Source organism: Aplysia californica, unplaced genomic scaffold (genome assembly GCF_000002075.1).
Source record: "Aplysia californica isolate F4 #8 unplaced genomic scaffold, AplCal3.0 scaffold00028, whole genome shotgun sequence".
Lineage (NCBI taxonomy): Eukaryota > Metazoa > Mollusca > Gastropoda > Aplysiida > Aplysiidae > Aplysia > Aplysia californica.
Window position 1 is genome coordinate 1,021,461 of NW_004797298.1, and position 19,407 is coordinate 1,040,867.

At 39.8% G+C, this 19,407-nt stretch overlaps 1 protein-coding gene across 1 annotated transcript in view; it reads left to right on the forward strand.

Moving 5' to 3' along the window:
• Positions 1-11,642, forward strand: part of LOC101854305 (sorbitol dehydrogenase) — a 21,730-nt gene extending 10,088 nt beyond the window's left edge. The window contains exon 3 of the mRNA XM_005091337.3: positions 11,495-11,642. Coding sequence (XP_005091394.2) covers positions 11,495-11,642 — 148 coding nt within the window. The remainder of the gene's footprint in view (positions 1-11,494) is intronic.
• Positions 11,643-19,407: the final 7,765 nt, after the last annotated feature.

The window sequence follows — 19,407 nt, forward strand, 5'->3', positions numbered from 1 at the left end:
AGAGAGAGAGAGAGAGAGGAGGGGGGGTAAGGTGAGACAGGCATACAAACATACAGATAGACAGACGAAAAGCGAGAAAGAACAATAAATCTGATTGGCTACATGTGCTTAAAACAGACTTCATCCTAGAGATTTCCTTTTATTTGTGATGTTTGAGGCTTATGAGAGCTGAGAACGATGAAGGCTATAGATAGTAAATCAGCGTAAACACAAACGGTATCAAGCTGAAGAATATTTTCATTGCTAGAGTATTTTCTCAAATACACAGTGTTTTAATTTTGGGTTCAGAAGCATTTGCTGTTGCAAGGGCAAAAGAAGCGAAATAAAGCAAGAACATTTTCTGAAAAAATGTTTGTTAGAACATAGCTAAGCCCCAAGTACAACAGCAGATGATTAGTTCTTTTTAAAAAAAATTTTCAACATATCTGTCTACCAGCAGCTAATTGAACCAAATTGGAAGTGAGATCGCAGGTGCCTAACTACGCACATACATACGTACGTACGTGTACGTATCGTCGATGTCCGACTCTAACCGTGTAAGTGCACGAGAGTTCATTTTGAGAAAAATGAAAAAAACGTTTTAAAATTCTCTTACTATCTACCAATTAATGATTGTTGCTGGAATGTTTATACTTTTATACTGAATGATAGTGTCAACATAAATTCGAGTCGATAGTTTAAAAAACTAATTAATTAAGGCATATGCACGATTAGCGCATAAAAATTTGTCCGCAGTTGCACGCTTAGCGCCAGAAAAACGGTTAGCGTCCAGCACGCTTAAGAGCAAATGTAACCGGCGGTTACACGGTTAGAGGCTTGCACGTTTATCTCCCGCAACACTGTGTGGTTAACTTGGCGCTTGACCGTTTCTCGTTCTCAGGTTTACTAGTGGATAGAATGCTCTCTTGTTGAGTTTTGATACCATTTTAGCGTCGTAGGCCCACAGAAGAGTTATGTGCAAAATATAATTATAAAATGTTGGTGGAATCAAGTGCAGACAAACATGTGGTACGATTTTAAAAGAAACAAATAAAAACTCACGTTTGTCCTGTTAAATTCTATTGTGAAATTATGACAACCATGCTTATGGAAAATGTTTAAAATATTGGAAACATACATCAGGTGGTTTAAAGAGTGTCGCACATACATCAATGCCACTAACTTCATGAATTTAAAGGGTGAAGGAAAACAGAAAAATGCAACATTATTTTAACAATAAATATGATGAAAAGGACATTGATTTAAAGTAAACGACTAAGAGTGATTGCAAATGTATTAAGAAAGAATAAGTCAATTCATAATATCGTGAATAACTAAAATGTCAAAGGGTTTTCATTGCTAATGACATTCCTTAAAATTAAATTACAGATAGTTGCAAAATGAAATCCATAGTCAAATATAAAAATAATGCTGTACTAAGAAAACAATCAATTAGTGATAGTGGCTAAGGCAAGTAATATGTACCTCAAAAAAGACTTTTTGTTGAAAAGAAAATGATGTGAATGTCCTATTGCAGAGCATTATTCGTGAGGCAAGGCATGATAAAAAGCATGGATATCCTGAGGGATGTTTCAGCTCTCGGAGGTCTTTGTACTTGGAGGCTGAAATCTTCCTTTTGTTTGTCAGTAGGCGTTTTGGGTCATTCTCTATGAGAGTGGAGTTTCCTCTCACAGTAAGCTCTTGTAGCTGATCCGGCCACCCGGTGTGTACTGAAGACATCCGATGTTTACAACTTGGGGTTCGCCTGCTTTCTTTCTGGGCCAAATGCTTTTCAAGGTGCCTGCATCTGTGTAATCCTTAAAGAAGGTGTGATTCGCCTCTGTCATGTACCTGACGTAGTCAGATGGACGATGTATTGACATATTTTTCAAATTTCCCTCAATGGTGTGATGCACGCTATCTACTTCCATCTGGGTGTGCCCTTTCCCTAGGAACTTGAGAGTTACTTTGATGTAGTTTCTTTGCGCTGTCAAAGTTATTGACTTAGACAGTGTGACGTCTCTACATGCATTTTGACATGGGCACCCGCCCGAAAAGAGGATGTATTTCTTGCAAGTTTGGTCCTGGCTGAGATGGTGGCAGAGACATGAGGCAAATTCATTAGCCGTTAGGCCTTCTCCAACCTCATGTTACACATAGCAGGTGACTTTGTTCGTAAATTGTGTAGTTATGTACACAAAGCTTTGTCTTGTAGTAAAGTGCGGATGCCTAGGACTGATTGTAGATCCATTGTCAGCATTTTTAACGTGGCTTTATATGCGAGTGACCTCTTTTTGTCATCTCGTCGGTGGCCTAGTGGTTAGGCTCTCGGACTCGCAACCGTGAGGTCGTGGGTTCGAATCCCGTCAGGGGCCCGACGTTGTGTCCCTAGGAAAGGTACTTTGCACAACATTCCCTCACTTCACCCAGGTGGAAATGGGTACCCGCTATAGACAGGGTGTGAAATTAGCAGCTTGCACTGTATGCTTCCGCGGAAGCCGAGAACGTTTCTGAGTGTTCTCAGAGGGTTTGACGGGGTAATAATGGTTGTAAAGCGCATAGAGCATGCTCAGGAGCATGGATATACGTTATATCAATGCAATAATTATTATTATTATTATCTCCTTTAGAAATGTTGTGTCTGCTCCTTTCTCAGCCGATGCAAGACATACGTTTCCTCGTCCACATCACCTTCACTGCAGGAGACGCACAGATCACACTGGTCTTTTCTCTGCTGAAAAAGGGCGTAATTGCCAGATTCAAACTCGTTAACCAAAACCTGCCTAGATGATGGTGTTATCTGCTTCTCTGCACACCATCTTTTATACTCTTGATGTACCTCTGCCTTGCTGTTAAACATCGGCTCGATATAGTGTTTTGAATAGGACTTCTGGCAATAATGGGAGGGCAGGGTAGGAAGAGACTTTAAAAATTATCTTATTGCCACTCCTGAGTTTTGGGCTGCTGGTGGGTTTCTGTATTTTGAGCTTCACAAACTTGAGCTCGAATCGTGTGATGAGTAACCCCAGTGGTATTAAGGAACATCTTTTTGCATACTGGAACAAGTCCACTTCCAACATTGCGATGATACCTCAAGGTGTTACTCCTACTAGAGTCGGATTGCTCCACACAATGTCTACCAACAGGAACCCTGTGAACCAACGATTTCACCAGAACATTTCTTTGAGGCCAAGACATTGCCCACGCCTCTTTGTATATGTTCTGTCTGGTTTCATCGGTTACATCACTGCATTTAACCCCAACAGTCTTGCAGTTGCATCTTTCTCCTAACAGCTTTGTTGGCTTCTCAGAAAAAATGTATTTTGAGCCACCTTTCTCATATTTTCTTCCTAAATAGGCTTCTCCTTTAGCTCTTTTATTTTTGTTGATATTTTTCTTCCAATTGTCTTTATCCGCCTTCATTTTGTGTTACCTTGGAGTGGACTCATTTGCCTTTTCTTGAGCTGCAATGTTGTTTACATTATAAGAGCGTTCATGGATGTGCCGTTGTCCTCGAGCCATGTCTCCAATGGCTTTTTCATCTACAGCGTTGGAATCACTTGTGTCCTGGTTGTCTCTATCATCCAAGTTATGTGAGCAGGTTCTTCCAATTCTTGTGGTATGTTATCGGTAATATCACCCCCAGCCTCCACTGATTTTTTTATCCCTGAAAACTGCATCCAGCAATGAATGATCAATATTTGATGAGGAATAACGGAGTGGTTGCTCTACTACTGCCTTATCTGTTTGCCCATCAACAGTCTTTGGATTGACGGCGTGACCCTGTTGCTTCTTGGTACTCAGCTATTTGTCTACTCGAAGATGTGTCTCCTTCAAAGTTTCTTTCCGTTTAAAAGTTTTCCTCTTCGTCTTCTTCAATAATGTGATCGACTGATTCCCATTCAAATTGTTGTCCACAACTTGTGTCATTGCACCCTTGCTTATCCAAATCCATAATGTCTGTGTTTACATCTACCTCTTGAGGGATAGTACCATCTGCAGCCTGCACTGGTTCTTGAACAGTAGCTGCCCCATCTAATTAGGCGAGATCATTACATAATGAGCCAAGGGACACGTTTGCAACCATACTCCCATGGTGGAGGATGCTGTCTTTTACTGAAGGCCAATAACAATTCTACATGCTTTTATTAACAGTCTGGTTTACCAATACATTATCTGCATCATTAAAGACAACACGTTCAGAAAGAGAAATGTCATTCAAAGTGCTGTCATCTGGTTCTGTCTCATCAGATGGGATGGATTTTGAACTTCTGACCCTCTGCAGAAGTTCAGAAGGACGAGGTGGCGTATAAGCTACTCTCGTCTTTGAAGGGCACACCATCTTCACAGCTCGACTGAGAGGATACATTTTCTGTTGGAGAAGAAAAACATAAAAAGGTTTACTGAACATCTATTGTAAATAGTGGTCTTTGTTAATCTGCAAAGAATAACATTATTATAGTATTTTTGCTTCAACAAGCAGTAGTTGCGGTTGTGTAAATGATGTTAACAAGGATCATGATGTTGGACAATGATGAAACTACTACTACTACTGCTGCTGCTACTACTACTACTACTACTACTACTACTACTACTACTACTACTACTACTACTACCACTACTACTTTTTCTTCTTTTGTGACGGTTTAAAATAGTTGAAACGGATGGGGAGACTACAATGGTAATGGAAGGATCATAGTTCTATTTACCTCAGAGTTGCAATGAATTCTGACAACAAGCCAATGCGTGGACTCACAATGTATAGGGATCTGAGACATAATTAAAGCAATACTTAACGTTAGTTTCATGGGATAAAGCTATTCTAATAGGAAGAAAGAAAGTGGAGAAGACATAAAACTTTTTCGGAGGGTGTTAATGCTGCTGACTGGTTGAAATTATCAGTATTAAAGTAAATTCATCAACTGGTGGTAGTAATGCCAGAGACTAAGAAAGTTTTGGGAAAATACATCTTTAAGACATCAAAGTAGCAACAAGACTCATTCTGCTTCAACTAAGATAATACCATGGCCATTATCGGTACATGCATTTTCTGAATAAAAAACATTGCTTGTAACACTAACAGTCCAGAAAGATTAGTCGATGTTTTTGTGGATTTTTAAAATATATTTCCGCAATATTAAAAACAATAATTAATTAAATAAAAACCAAAAAATTAAAACAAAAAAAACAATAACAAAAAAAAACAACAACATTGCAATAGGTTCACAGTAACAATTACTGGGCGCTAATCGTGGAAGCGCCACATACCAGCCACCAGCAGGCCGCACCTTGCTACAGTAAGCGTGTCAGTGCCACATGCACGATGCTGGCTATCGTATTGTGAAATGTTTTGACCGTGCTAAACGTGCATGCGCCTAAAATACAGCTATAAACTACCTTTAAAGATTATTTTTAACATCTACAGCTAAATACACACAGCCTGAACAAAATAACTTACCATTTGATGGCACAATCTCTTGAAACTTGTGAGAAATCGTGGTTTCTGTCATCCGTCTGTCGACCGGCGGATGCGCGGATAGAGAATCCAAGTTCAGCACGATTCTGTCATGTGAGATTAGATCACAGGACTATTTCGCACCAAATTTATCATACGATTGTTTTGGAATTTCCTGTGTGGTTTCGGAAGACTTCGAGATTTATTTTTAGACCAAAAAAGGTACTTGACCTAATTTGGCGCTTGCACGGTTAGAGTCGGACACCGACGGTATGTATGTATGTATGTATGTATGTATGTATGTATGTATGTATGTATGTATGTAAGTATGTATGTATGTATGTATGTTTGTATTATATGTGCGTGCATGCGTGCGTGCGTGCGTGCATGCGTGCGTGCGTGCATGCGTATGTGTGTGTGTGTGTGTATGTGTGTGTATGTGTGTGTGAGAGACGAAATTCAAATCAGTGCTCACATTGAAATATTTCCTTAACCGTGGAAAGAGACTGCAATAGGAAAATGAGAAATGAGGAACAAAATTGATGACTTAATTTGGTGAACTAACATTAACTTACAATAGAATCCCACTTTTCGTACTGAAGTTCTGTACGGTCAGAGAGTGTGCTCTATAAATAATATGGCGGATGTTACAAGAGACACACTCCCTCGCTTGACGCTAAAAAATGATTTACTCCGCACGCACACACCACACACACACAGAAAGAGAGAGAGAGAGAGAGAGAGAGAGAGAGAGAGAGACAGAGACAGAGAGAGAGAGAGAGAGAGAGAGAGAGAGAAAGAGAGAGAGAGAATGTGTGTGTGTGTGTGTGTGTGTGTGTGTGTGTGTGTGTGTGTGTGTGTGTGTGTCAGAAAGAGATAGAGAGCCACAAAATGAGAGAGAGAGAGAGAGAGAGAGAGAGAGAGAGAGAGAGAGAGAGAGAGAGAGAGGAGAGAGAGAAACACACACATAATTATACATACCTGTTATATATTTTATATAATATTATATATATATAATATATATATAATTGTTATACATATTATATAATACAAAAATATATTTATATATACAATATATATATTAGATAGGTATATGTAATTTTTAGATATCCCCCTCCCCCCAACCACAACCAAAAGACATAATTTCGATCATAATATACGAGGCGGGTTTCCCACCTTGGCTGTGTGTGTTTGTGTGCGTGTGAATATGTGTGTGTGTGTGTGTGTGTGTGTGTGTGTGTGTGTGTGTGTGTGTTTGTGTGTATGTGTGAGTGTTCTCAAAGTTCAAGACAGACTTGAAAGACATCAAGCTGATATTGATGCATTAAAACTAAAAGAGAGGGAACAAGGAGAAAGTGACTAAAACATCACTCGAGTTAAAAAAATAATAAAAATGATATTTACAAAACAAAATGACTAACAGATTATTATTAATAAGAGAAAAAAAGCAGTAAAAGGGCTACATCTTTTATGCGCAGTTTGTGCTTAGGAATGTAATTTCGCACAGTTACAATTAATAATCCACCTTCACAAAATACAACATTATGTGAAAAAAAACGTGGTCCACTGGGCTCATTGTACGTATATTATTTAGACCTCTGAACTTAACGGAGTGTTAATCCACAGCAATGGAGTCTTTATTATTCACTAGGGCCACAAGAACATGCTTAAGTTCTTTTAGCTTCGGAATAAATGTGCCACTTTGCTCCCAATTCTTTGCGAAATCGAGACAGTAATACATTGTAATTGTAATGTCACCGACTTATACGGAAAAGCCTCTCATTGAAAGATGGCCGTGGATCATGGCTTCATGCTGAGGTGAGAGAGAGAGAGGGGGGGGAGAGAAAGAGAAGAGAGAGAGAGAGAGGGGTAGGGGGAGGGGAGAGAGAGAAAGAGAAAAGAGAGAGAGAGAGAAAGAGGGGGGAAGGAGAGAGAGAGAAAGAGAAGAGAGAGAGAGAGAGAGAGAGAGAGAGAGAGAGAGAGAGAGAGAGAGAGGGAGAGAGAGAGAGAGAGAGAGAGAGAGAGAGAGAGAGAGAGAGAGAGAGAGAGTGTGGCAGTCTGTTTAGACTATAGTTGAAACTGTCTATGACGGTCACCCACTGTCGAGGGGAAAAATGACGTCTTAGTCAAGTGGATGTCTCACCCAGTTTCATAATGGAAAATAAGATGATTTTAAAAAAACGGTAAAGGGAGAAATTGGAAGTGGTCGTTTATACAAGTGATTGTCTTTTACAAGTGGCCGTTCGAGCAGGTTAGAGTGTGTACATTCTCTATACATATTATGTTCTTTCATTCCTGACAAACTGGCGTCTGTGATGTAGCAGTAAAGCGCTTCGATGTCGCTCGCAGGAGACCCGAGTTCGATTACTGATTAGGGAGAACATATTTATCGAATATTTCGGTCTTTCTTTTGGGGTATTGTATTGTATCCCCCGGAGCCTGAGTTGGCCTCGACAGGTGGGGTCGGAAGGCCCCCACCCCCTCGTAAATTATCTAAATTATGCCGAGGGCGGGGGGGAGTAGAAAGACCTACATTAAAAAACTTCAACAATAAACAAACAAACTAACTAACTAACAAACAAACAAACAAACAAACGTGGGGGCTCTCTTGGTCTAGAGGCACGGTGTTCACTTCTCGGTAAAAGGTCGCGGGTTCGTAATTTTCTTCTCGAGAATTTCTCCTTTCACCTCCTTTCCTGCTCTCTAATCATGTTTCTGTCATCTGCTTTCAGCTCTCTAGGCCTCCGCCATCCCATCCCCATCCCTCCCCCATCCCCCTTCTGAGGGCTCTTGATTCTTTCTACGAGTATTTCTAATGCTACTCCTGGCTACTTCTTACTGCTGTCTTTCAGCCATATCCCTGACCTTAGGGTAGGTAACATCGAACGCTTAGCCTTCTCGATAAAATCAAACAAATCTCGGTGGTGACGGGTGCAAGTTTCGCACGCTAAAGATCCCTTGGAGGTCGTAAAATCGATGAGAGTAAGCTTCGGCCGCCACCCGGGCAAAATTCAAATTAATTCCTAACAATCTGAAAATGCTTTATGCGTCCCACACGATGATACTGTTTGATCTAATGCAGTTGCAAGCGCCATAAAACACTTACCAAAACAAAAAACAAAACAAAAACAAAAATATCAAAACAAAACAAAAAACCTCCTGACATGAAAATGTGGTCTGAAAAGGAATTTGAAATTGTAAGTGCAAATGCCTAGACCATAATTCCTCAGAATGGCGGCCCTGTCTTCTAATTAATTATCTAAATAGAATCATACTAAAATGCGTTTTTTACTACTTCGGACAACAAGCTGGGCAAAAGCTATGGTGTTTGCGGACTTTTATACCAGAACATTGAAATTTAATGTTTAAGGAATCGCCCTTTGTTTCCAATTCAGATAGGTAGAACGACAATTAAGTACGGAGTCTCCCACTGTGGATCTTTATTTTAGTAGGATGGTTTTAGTGAAATACAGACATGCAGATTGAACCCCAACACGGCATAAAATGATCTACAACATCAATTGTTGGACCTAGATCTACAACGTTGTCACCTTTAACCTATGTAGATTTTTATCATTCCTCAACCTGTAGAAACAGTAGAGAGTTCGATTTTTTTCCTTGTGTGGGGCAATCAAAGCAAAATAAACTTTCTCTGGGTGGGTCCTCATTACTATAGCTGGGGTTTTTCTTTTACTTTCTAGAATAGTTTTAATAAACTGAGAGGTGATGTGTGACAAGGAAAGAGTGGGAAAGTCAAAGTACAAAGCAATCGGCAGTTGTAGATTGTCAACCTGTTCAAGATGATATGGAAGACAATGACAATATTTTTAGAAGGAAGTGTTATTTTCACGGCATAACGTTTCGCGTTTCTTCTTTATTCGCCCTTGGTTAAGTTTGACGTTATCCTTTCTTACGGGTTTTGTTTCCCTTCCCACTATCCAGCAAATTACTTCCTGCTGTTTTCTTTTCTTAGGTTTTCGTGTTTCCCTTTTTTTTCTTCTTTTTCTGTGTCTGTTGTCTTAGGGTTTTGTAAAATTTTGATCAGATGATCAGAAATCGATTCGTAGATGGTTCTCAAGTTAAAGAAGAGGCTTCAATACAGCTTAATTGTGATGTGGGGATTTTATTACATATTACATGGGCAACGACACCTGTATCCAGTGCGGGTGTCTTTTTGGGGGAGAAGTCCCCTTCCGCGGCAGTGATACAAGACTTTTGTGGCGTCGGTGGCCTAGTCGTTAGGCAACCGGACTCGTAACCGTGAGGTTGTAGGTTCGGGGTTCGAGCCGCGGGCCCGACGTTGTGTCCTTGGGAGAAACACATTACACGAATTTCCCCCACTTCACCCAGGTGGGAATGGATACCCAGCTATAGTATAGAGAGTGAAAGATTTTGTCAGTTTGTTAGTGTTTGAGCGCTTACTGCTTGCTTGCACGGCATGCATCCCGGGAGGTTGAGAATGTGTCTGAGTGTTCTATAGTCTGCTGGGGTGATAATATAGTGTAAAGCGCATAGAGCTTTCTGTCGAGTAGGGACATGCGCTATACAAATGCTATTTATTATTATCTTCTGATGTGAAGGTGAAACCTTTAGACCATTCAGTGTCGTCCAAGTTTAGGGTGTAAATGTCAGTCTTCTAAACAGCTTTAGCTGCTAAGATCTGTGTGACTATTGTCAGATACGCTTGTTGAAATACAAAAACAACTTTGCTTTTGTCCAAAATAAAGTACCTGGACATATGCGTGACACACTGTAGAAAAGGTCTAGATTTTAGCAAATATATGTCATGGGTCGCCTTCAGCCCACGATCTTAGACTGACTTATTTAATTTCTTTAGTTGCAACCTTTTAGTTGTTTATATGTCGCGCTTCGTTCGTTTAAAGCGCATTAAAGCGCACTACTACAATGAGATAACTTTTAGAAGACAAAGTTAAAGATAAGAATAATATATACATGACGTATTATCTTTGATTTTGACCAAAAGGAGCCTTGTTTTGATGAATTAGCAGTAAAGATAGTGACGGCTGAGAAACTGAGAGCGAGCTGTAACGAAAGTGAGACATCAATATCTGTAATCTTATGCGGTTTTTTTTTTCTTTATTTTTCTCTTGAGATGTTTTGCGGGGTTTTGGTTCTTCTTTTCAACTTGTGTAGTAGCCATTATCACACAAATAAATGTCATTTAGTTTGCGTGAAAACTGTGAATAAAGGTCTGCAAAGAAAGATCACACGCTGTTGATCACAAAATCCAATTAGTGAAAGTATAAATTGTATTCTAAGCGATTTGAATTACCGGGATCATGTGCCATATACAGTTTTATACATAAATCACCAGTCCTAAAAGACGGCCATTTTCATAATTTTTGCCTCATAGTATTATATTCATTTACAATGCCTACGTTAAAGCAACAGATCTTATTAAGAATTTTTGTTTCTTCCTTTTATAAATAAGACGCAACTGACAATCGTGCGCTGCAGATGGATATCTTCTGTGAGCAACGTATCTGGCTGTATGTGGGTCTTCGCTTCTATATTATGTCTGTTCATATCTCTCTCCTTCGCTCTATCTCTGTCTCTATGTATATATGCATCTATGTATCTATCTATGTATGTATTTATCTATCTATCTATCTATCTATCTATCTATCTATCTATCTATCTATCTATCTATCTAGCTATCTATCTATCTATCTATCTATCTCTGCTTTTGTGTGTGTCTCACTTCAACACAATTTCTCACACAGAGGGTCAGAGTGAAAGAGAGAGGGAGAGAGAGAAAGAGCGAGAGGGAGAGAGAGAGGGAGAGAGAGAGAGAGAGAGAGAGAGAGAGAGAGAGAGAGAGAGAGAGAGGGGGAGATGGAGGGGGGGGCGGACAGGAGATAGACAGACAGACACAGAGTTGGAGGATGTGAGTGGGTTAGGGGTGGGGAAGGGAGGCAGTCACTGTATCTGTTTCCTCTCTTCCAAGGTAGATAAAACCAGTCATAAAAAGACAATTCTGTCTATTACACCCCTCCCCCTTTTTTTCAAATCCAATTTTTCCTTTTTTCTAAACTTCAGCTATCCAGAATGCATCAATCTGGTCGCTTCAGGGAAAGTAGACGTCAAGTCTGCGATCTCCCACAGGCTGCCCCTGGAACAGGTCAAGGACGGAATGGAGCTGATCCGCAGAGGAGAGTCCACCAAGGTGGTCATTGATTGCTCGTAGCAACTTTCACGATCACAGTGAATCTGGAGGCTGAAAACACAACTGACGACACAATGGGGAAAATCAAGGAGCCAGATCACTTTTGTAATTTTGCGAAATCTTGGTTTGAAAGTTTTGAACGTCTTTATATACATTTTTTTCTGTTCATCTTTACATGGATCCTGCATTTTTTCTCTTTGTCACATTTTGCTGTGTTTAACGACATTGTCCCGAGCCCCTGTGAGGTATAAGTAGCTCACAATAATATTTTAAACTATTCTCTACCGTTTATTCTTTTTGTCCCCACACTCCTCAGTTGTTCCATGTATCACAACCCTGTTTTCATTAAAGGGGGGGGGGAGGAGCTACACATGAAGGCTATCTCGCTTATTAGTGGATCAGTTTTACCAAATTTCAAACATATAACAAGCATAGTCAAGAGTTTAAAATCAGCAATAACATTTGAGGAAAAAAGTTTCATTTCCATGGGTACGGCAGCCATATCGGATTTTACTGACATGTCTTACGTAACGAATACTGCATTTATGAAAATTGATGGCTTTTTTGCATGCATGTTAGCAAACATTGAATCTACAAATCCTTTTTAAATGACCTTTTTGTACAGAAGTATTGCGAAGTTTACAAAAAAATTGTGAAAATCCACACTCAAGTCACAACTAACAAAAATTATGTATTGCACACATTAAAATTTCAAAACACAATTTTTTAGTACATGTAGTCTCCGCCTACACATGAGAGATGTCAAAATCACCACACTCTACAAAGGCAAAGGAGACAAAGGAGATTGCAACAACTACAGAGGTATCTCACTGCTAAGCATCACTGGAAAAGCTTTCGCTGGGATCATCCTTAAGCGACTTCAGAAACTAACAGAAAGAGTCCTACCAGAGAGCCAATGCGGTTTCAGATCAAACCGCTCAACAATGGACATGATCTTTTCTATTCGTCAGCTACAAGAAAAATGCAAATAGCAACAACTGCCATAACATACTGCGTTCGTCGATCTGACAAAAGGCTTTTGATACAGTCAGTAGATCAGGAATGTACATGGTGCTTGGAAAAAATGGCTCTCCCCCAATACTGCTACAGCTCATCATCTCATTCAACGAAGATATGAAGGCCACCATTCAGTTTGACGGTTCAACATCAAACAGTTTCAACATCAATAGCGGAGTAAAGCAAGGTTGTGTCTTAGCACCAACCCTTTTAACTTTTATTTTGCTGTCTTACTGCAACACGCATTCAAAGAGTCACCAGAGGATGTCTTCCTCAACTGGAGAACTGATGGGTCACTATTCATTCTTGCTCTACTCAAGGCCAAGACCAAATCAACAAAACAACACTACGAGACCTTCTCTTCGCCGATGATGATGCTGTTGTTGCTCACAGTGAATCAGCCCTACAAACAATGATGGACCGCCTATCAACAGCATGCAAGTTCTTTAGCTTGGTCATCAGTGTTAAGAAAACAGTCATCCTTACCCAAGAAGATGCAGAGAAGAGCCATATATGGCTGAACGACAAGGAATTTGAGACAGTGGACAAGTTCTGTTACCTGGGATCTACCATCAGCTCTACTACATCACTTAATTATGAGATCAACACCAGGATAGGAAACACAGCAACAACTTTTGAAAGGCTGGCAAAACGAGCCTGGGAAAACAAAAGATTAACCATCAAAACAAAGATCAAGATTTAAGAAGCATGTGTCCCCAGCACACTCCTGTATGGATCTGAAACATGGACCTTGTACAGCAAACAAGAAAAGCACCTCGATATTTTCCATCTCAGATGTTGAAGTGCTGGCACGGGCAAACCCCCAGAGCATGACAACTATCCTGTGTTTAAAAAGATTGAGATGGCTGGGCCATGTCAATAGAATGGACGACAACTGGATTCCAAAGTAACTTTTCTATGGAGAACTTGCCCAGGGAAAGGGACCAAGAAGAAGACCAAAATTGAGGTACAAAGACACCTGCAAAAATAGCTTATCTAAGCTTGGAGTAGATGTTAGCATCTGGGAAGAAATGGCTGACGACAGGAAAACATGGAGGAACATGATAAAGGTAAAAACTATAGTGCTAGAGAGCAGCCTTAGAAACAACCAGGCTGAGAAGCGCCACCGACGAAAGGAAAACAGCGGAAATACAGAGCTTCGATCTACGACACTGACATGCAAGCACTGCGACAGAATTTGCGCTTCAAACATAGGAAGAATTAGCCATGAAAGAAGCTTCGTGAAGACAACCTTGAGACCATCTTAAGCTAAATTGACCGATGAAAAGAGCCATATATAATTAATATGCAGTCTCCACCTAAGACCCCACTGCTTACGATTCTGGTTCGCTTAAGATCCCGCTGTTTTAAGAAAACAGAATTTTTACTATACAAAAGTCACCCCTAAGATCCCGCTCTGATTCACTCTGAAGGTCTACAGTCGGCTAAAATCCCGAATTTCTTATAATTTGCAGAACAAAAACTCGGACGGCCACAGCCGATCAACCAAGAGTGAAAAGTTGAGATCAATAAACTGTAATTCGCGTCAAAGATCAGACACTATCGTGAATGTGGTCGCATATACACGTTGTAAAACTCTATGAAGCGAATCATGTTTGCCCCAGATGGGATCACTGACCGACACGTTTGTTTCCCCCACGCATCGCACTCACGCCTGAGCTCTCCCCCTATACATTGTATTTAATCACTCGCTGGGCAGGTAGGGCCTAGATCTACACGTTCGCTCCAGGCGGGATCACATTGAACTGTGAACTCTTCCCTGACCATTGCAGAAGTTGTCTCTACTCCCGAATTTGCGAGACAGACTGAATTTTAATTGGTGTGGTCACAACGTAATGGTGTGTCACGACAAAGGCGTTGTTAGGGGGGGGGGGGGCTCGGTCAGGGATTGAAAGCTATATATTTTCGACAGGTGAACAAGTAAAGTGGAAGGGCAACTGGATAAGCGTAGATCTTGAGACTCATGATAGGATAATAAGTGAAAATGACACGCCTCATGCCACTATGCACTGTGATAGGTCATAACGGTTAACCACTCTTTGCTCGCTATGTGTCATAAATCCACCCAGGGGTTCCGTCAGTTCATTTTAGAGTGGAGGGAAACCATTTTACCGATTGCTGGCCTTAACATGGGTCACCATGTTTATATTCTTCCCTGCGTTCGGCGGTTCAGATCCCGGTTCACCTAATATCTCGCATTTCTTTGCTCCCGAGCACCGGGATCTTAGACGGAGACTACTGTATTAGACCTACATGTTCTCCTCATTCTGTGAAAATTTCATGAAGATTGGGTGGAAACTAGTGGAATTATTCTAAAAAGTATGAAGAAAAACCACGTTTTTGAGAAAACGTCTGATAAAGAAAAGATTGACTTTATGAGGAAATGGTGGTGATCAACATGCCCGGTATGGGAAGAAATAAGGCTTTGGAGGTTCTAATGCTATGAAATAGTTGTAAGAGAGGATGAAGAAGCTAAATATGCCTATAACTCAAAATCCATAATTTTCAGCCGAATCGGGGCTTTTGTCGTGTACCCCCCCCCCTTTTTTTTTTAAAACGGCCAACGCACTGACATAACGTCTCTTTGTCCTGAAGCAGCGAGCACTGGAGATATTGATTCACTGTCGCTGTCCTTCTGTTACTCCTCATCATCAGCATTTGGATGTCGGGAATCTTTAATTAGAAAGAAAAAATGTTAACTGTTTCTTCGAATTTCCCCTCTTCGTTCCTTGTATCACATAAGCAAGCAAAAATAGCAGATTCCTCCTGTATATTACATACCTATTGTATATTATGAACTTCTATTGACTGCAACTGCAAGTACTTTTACTTTTTATTTAACTTTATTAAAAAAAGGTCACCATGTTTGATGTGACGTCATGAGTGCATATACATTCACTTGGGCGACAGAGTCTTTGGCAACAATGGGCAGGCAACGTGCTTTATCGTTTGCATCTAGAAATCCAATTCACACAAAATTAATAGATATAATACGTAAGAAGAGCCCTTACTTTTCTTGTTATAAATATTGTCATGTTATTACCTTTCGGACAGCTCTAATGATTACTGTGGACCAAGAGCTTTTATAATATCAAGTTTGAAAAAAAAAAATCGAACTAAAGATCATTGAAAAAAAAAAGGTTTTGCTTTGGTGTGTTCTAATAAACATGACATGCTCGCAATGAGTGACCTGAATATAATATTATTAAGTAGTTCCATAAAACTGGAAAACGGCAAGACCCAGGTATTATTTCCTTTCTGAGAGCATAACACATTGGCCTGTTATAAATCTACATAGAATGATAAGCTTATTGCCCCTTCACTATGGACGTGTTCGAGAGTTATGTCCTACGTCATAGAAGAACAAAGCTTTTCCAACGCAATCTGATATTAACATCTATTATCTATTTGGGGTGGCCGAATGTTGCTATTCAAAAGGCTTTTGCATGGCTGCATCGATCGACATGCGGTTTTCGCCAAAAGATTCTTTAAAATATTTCCCAGATCATGACACCCTTCGTTTTTTTCAGTTTGGAGACAGTTTTGCTGCAAAAAGCTAAATTTCTTTATTTCGCTGATTGCTTTTGTAGGCCGATGCTTCTGTCTCTTTAATTTTAGAAAAGGAGATTTCCATTCACTAACTGTGCACACTGTTTTGAGAGTATAGATCTAAACCTTCTAATTTGTGCATCTCTCAAGATTTATTGCTCCATTCCAGTAGGCCCCTAGAATGTAAATTATATCATAGACATAGGCTAAACCAATGACCTTCTGCCGACGTTAATGTACTGATCATTCCTTTCATCGAATGGGGGCCCAGTTAGTCTTACTATAGCGGAGCTAAACCCGTTTGTGAGGTCAGTATACTTTTTTACACAGGTGCCCATAGAATCTACAAAAATAATTATGATTCAGTTAAGAATTGTCACAAAGGGTTACGTGAGCATATTTTCAAAATTCGGAAACTACCTTTTGATTTTTCAGGTTTGATGGTTTTTCCCGTAAATCGAAGTTCTCATGTGTTTTCACTCTGCCATTAGCCATTTCATATTTTACAAGGGGTGGGGGGGCTACTTCCGTTCAATTTGTGCTACGTCGCGTGTGTGAGAGACAGCGCTGCTTGTGTGCTTCGCAGTATCGATGGATACTGTAGGCCAAACTTTATTGTACTGACTTTTTCTAGATACATTTGGTGTAGCCATGTCCCCAACACGTTGAGTTCATTTAAACTCACAAAATGTTTACTTTGTTGTTTTGATGTTTTCCAATTTAGGAGCGTATTTTCTGCGTGGTTTTTTTATAGAGCAAGGTTCTAGATCTTGATCTCTCTCTATTTGTATATCCTAGATGCATTTGGAGCACAAAATTCGAGACTGATTTTGAGTGGTTAGCAAGAAGATGTCAATCTCGATCGAGATCTGTTCGGAGTAAAGCTGCTCATTGAATATTAGTTACTAATGAAGTAAGATGTCCCCTAAACGTAAAGTTTGTTTAACCCTACAAAACAGAGGTGAAAGCGAAGGGAAACGGAGAAAGGCGACTATCAATCAGAAGGTATCTTCTAATAGTCAGAATCTGGAGGAAGACCTTGAGCGTGCTAAGCCAAGAAAGAATGGGCCAACGTTGGCCTTATCGTGCAACACACAATCCTTTAGTGAAACTTAAGTTGATTGGAGAATATGGACACTTGACTGTGGTGAATTCAGTGTCATTACAATGTAATGCCACAATATAATAATGGAGAGAAGAGAGAAACACATTCTGCTGCCAAAATGGCAAAGTTAATACACCTGTACCTCCCGCACCCTTTCAAGAACTAAAAGTATTGCAATGTACCAAGAGCGCAGCTCTTTCGTACCCCACTGTAGGTCATACAATATTGCTCTCGCCCTTGCTTCAAGTGGGAGCAGTGAACAAGCTGAACAGAGCTTCAATCCAACCTTCAAAATGCAGGGCAACCTGTACCACCGATTAGGAAATCTTCCCATTGCTGGACAGTTAGTCCTGCTTTTGCAATGACTGCCAACAAAGCTCAGGGGTAGACTTTGAAAAAGATAAATCTAGAGGTTTCTTAACTGGGCAATTTTTTTTCACATGAACAGTTGTAAGTGGCTATGAGTCGTGGTGGGTCCAAGGACTCTATTTGAATGCGTGCAAAAAGACCTGCTTCCCAGGACGGAGTTGCAGATGGCACTTATTAAAAGCCAGCACTGTTGTTTATATAGAGTTCCTACGACAATGAATATGGTACAGACATTTTATCTTGGGGTTTCCTATCACAAGACTATTATATCACCGTTCGTAGAACAGGTCTTTATCTTGTACCCATAAAGCACAAACCGACAATCGCCATCATTTTTTGTCTTTAGATGTCTATACATGAATCCAGAACAAACAATGAAAACCTACAAGTTCATAGTTCGATGTTTGCAACGAAGATGACGACGAAAACGACGAGGAAGACAACAGCAGCAGCAACAACAGCAACAACAACGACACTATTTTAACCAACTTAAGTTTAGTTTTCTTCCCTGGCCTTCCTAAATAATGGACTCCATTTTGTTAGTACGATGTATTTATTTAACACTGTGCAGGTGATGTGTTAGCTAGAGTCCATGGACGGTTATAAAATTAGTTTTGTAGTCGGTAGACTGTACACTGTTACTTTTTTTAAGTTACGATTCACTTGCTCCTTGGACAGTGTGAAATTCTACATGTTAATTATGAGTAGGTTCAGGATAGTTAACATGTTAACATAGACCAACGTATGTTCATTTAACAGTCACCTGCTCAGCTGCGGCCGTCAGTACATAATCTGTTTTTCAGAGTTCTTGTAGCCATGCCTGTCGTGAACAATAAACAAGTCTTAGACTGAGCAAATTATCATTTTCACGACGTTGTGACACACAGGCGTGTGGTGGGCGATGGGCTTCCTGTCTCAGTTTTGCCTTTCTACTTTTCGTATGTGTCTGTCGTGCCGTCCACTGAACTAAAAGTGGTGCCGCCTCGAATAAACTAAAAACTGAAACATGCCAGTTTGTCACAGGCCTCGACTGGACCCTGCGTGATGGATGCTTACTGACACTCTAAAAAAGAGTAAATTATGAATGATTGATTGATTGTATGAATTGAATTTTATTTTTCAATTTCAATTAATTTTAGCGAAAGAACATTAGTTGTTGAAAATTTACAGAGTAATTTGCTTTGGTTTGCTTACAATGAATAAAACAAGCTGAATTGACATTTTAGAGGGAGTATCTCTACACCACCAATTTGAAGGCGGAGAATAAAAAAACTTAAGTTACACATACAGTGTTAACGTGCTGTAATTAAGATTGTTATCAATACTCAAATACAGGGTGACCCCCGCCCCTCCAAAAAAAATCAACTGTACAACTTTTTTTTCTAAATATCTCGCACAAAATTTGCATAAGAATGTTGTAACTTGGAACAAATATAATTAATTCCAAATGAATTTGTTTGTCATAAAATTCACAAAGAAAAAACTCATCTTCGAAAAGGGAAATGGCTTTTACAAAAACCACCAGTAAATGAAAAAAAGCACTAATTTTAAAGATGTACTAAGGAAAGTCCTTAAGTGATTAGCTTGTTTTTTCCTTTCCTTTTATTTTCAAAATCTAATCTTCCATCCCCCTAATCTTTAAACAATAATGATTGCTTTTCTCCTACAGAGTCAGAAATTTTTTTTTTTAATTCTGTAATTCCAAGAACCAATGGACTCCTTTGG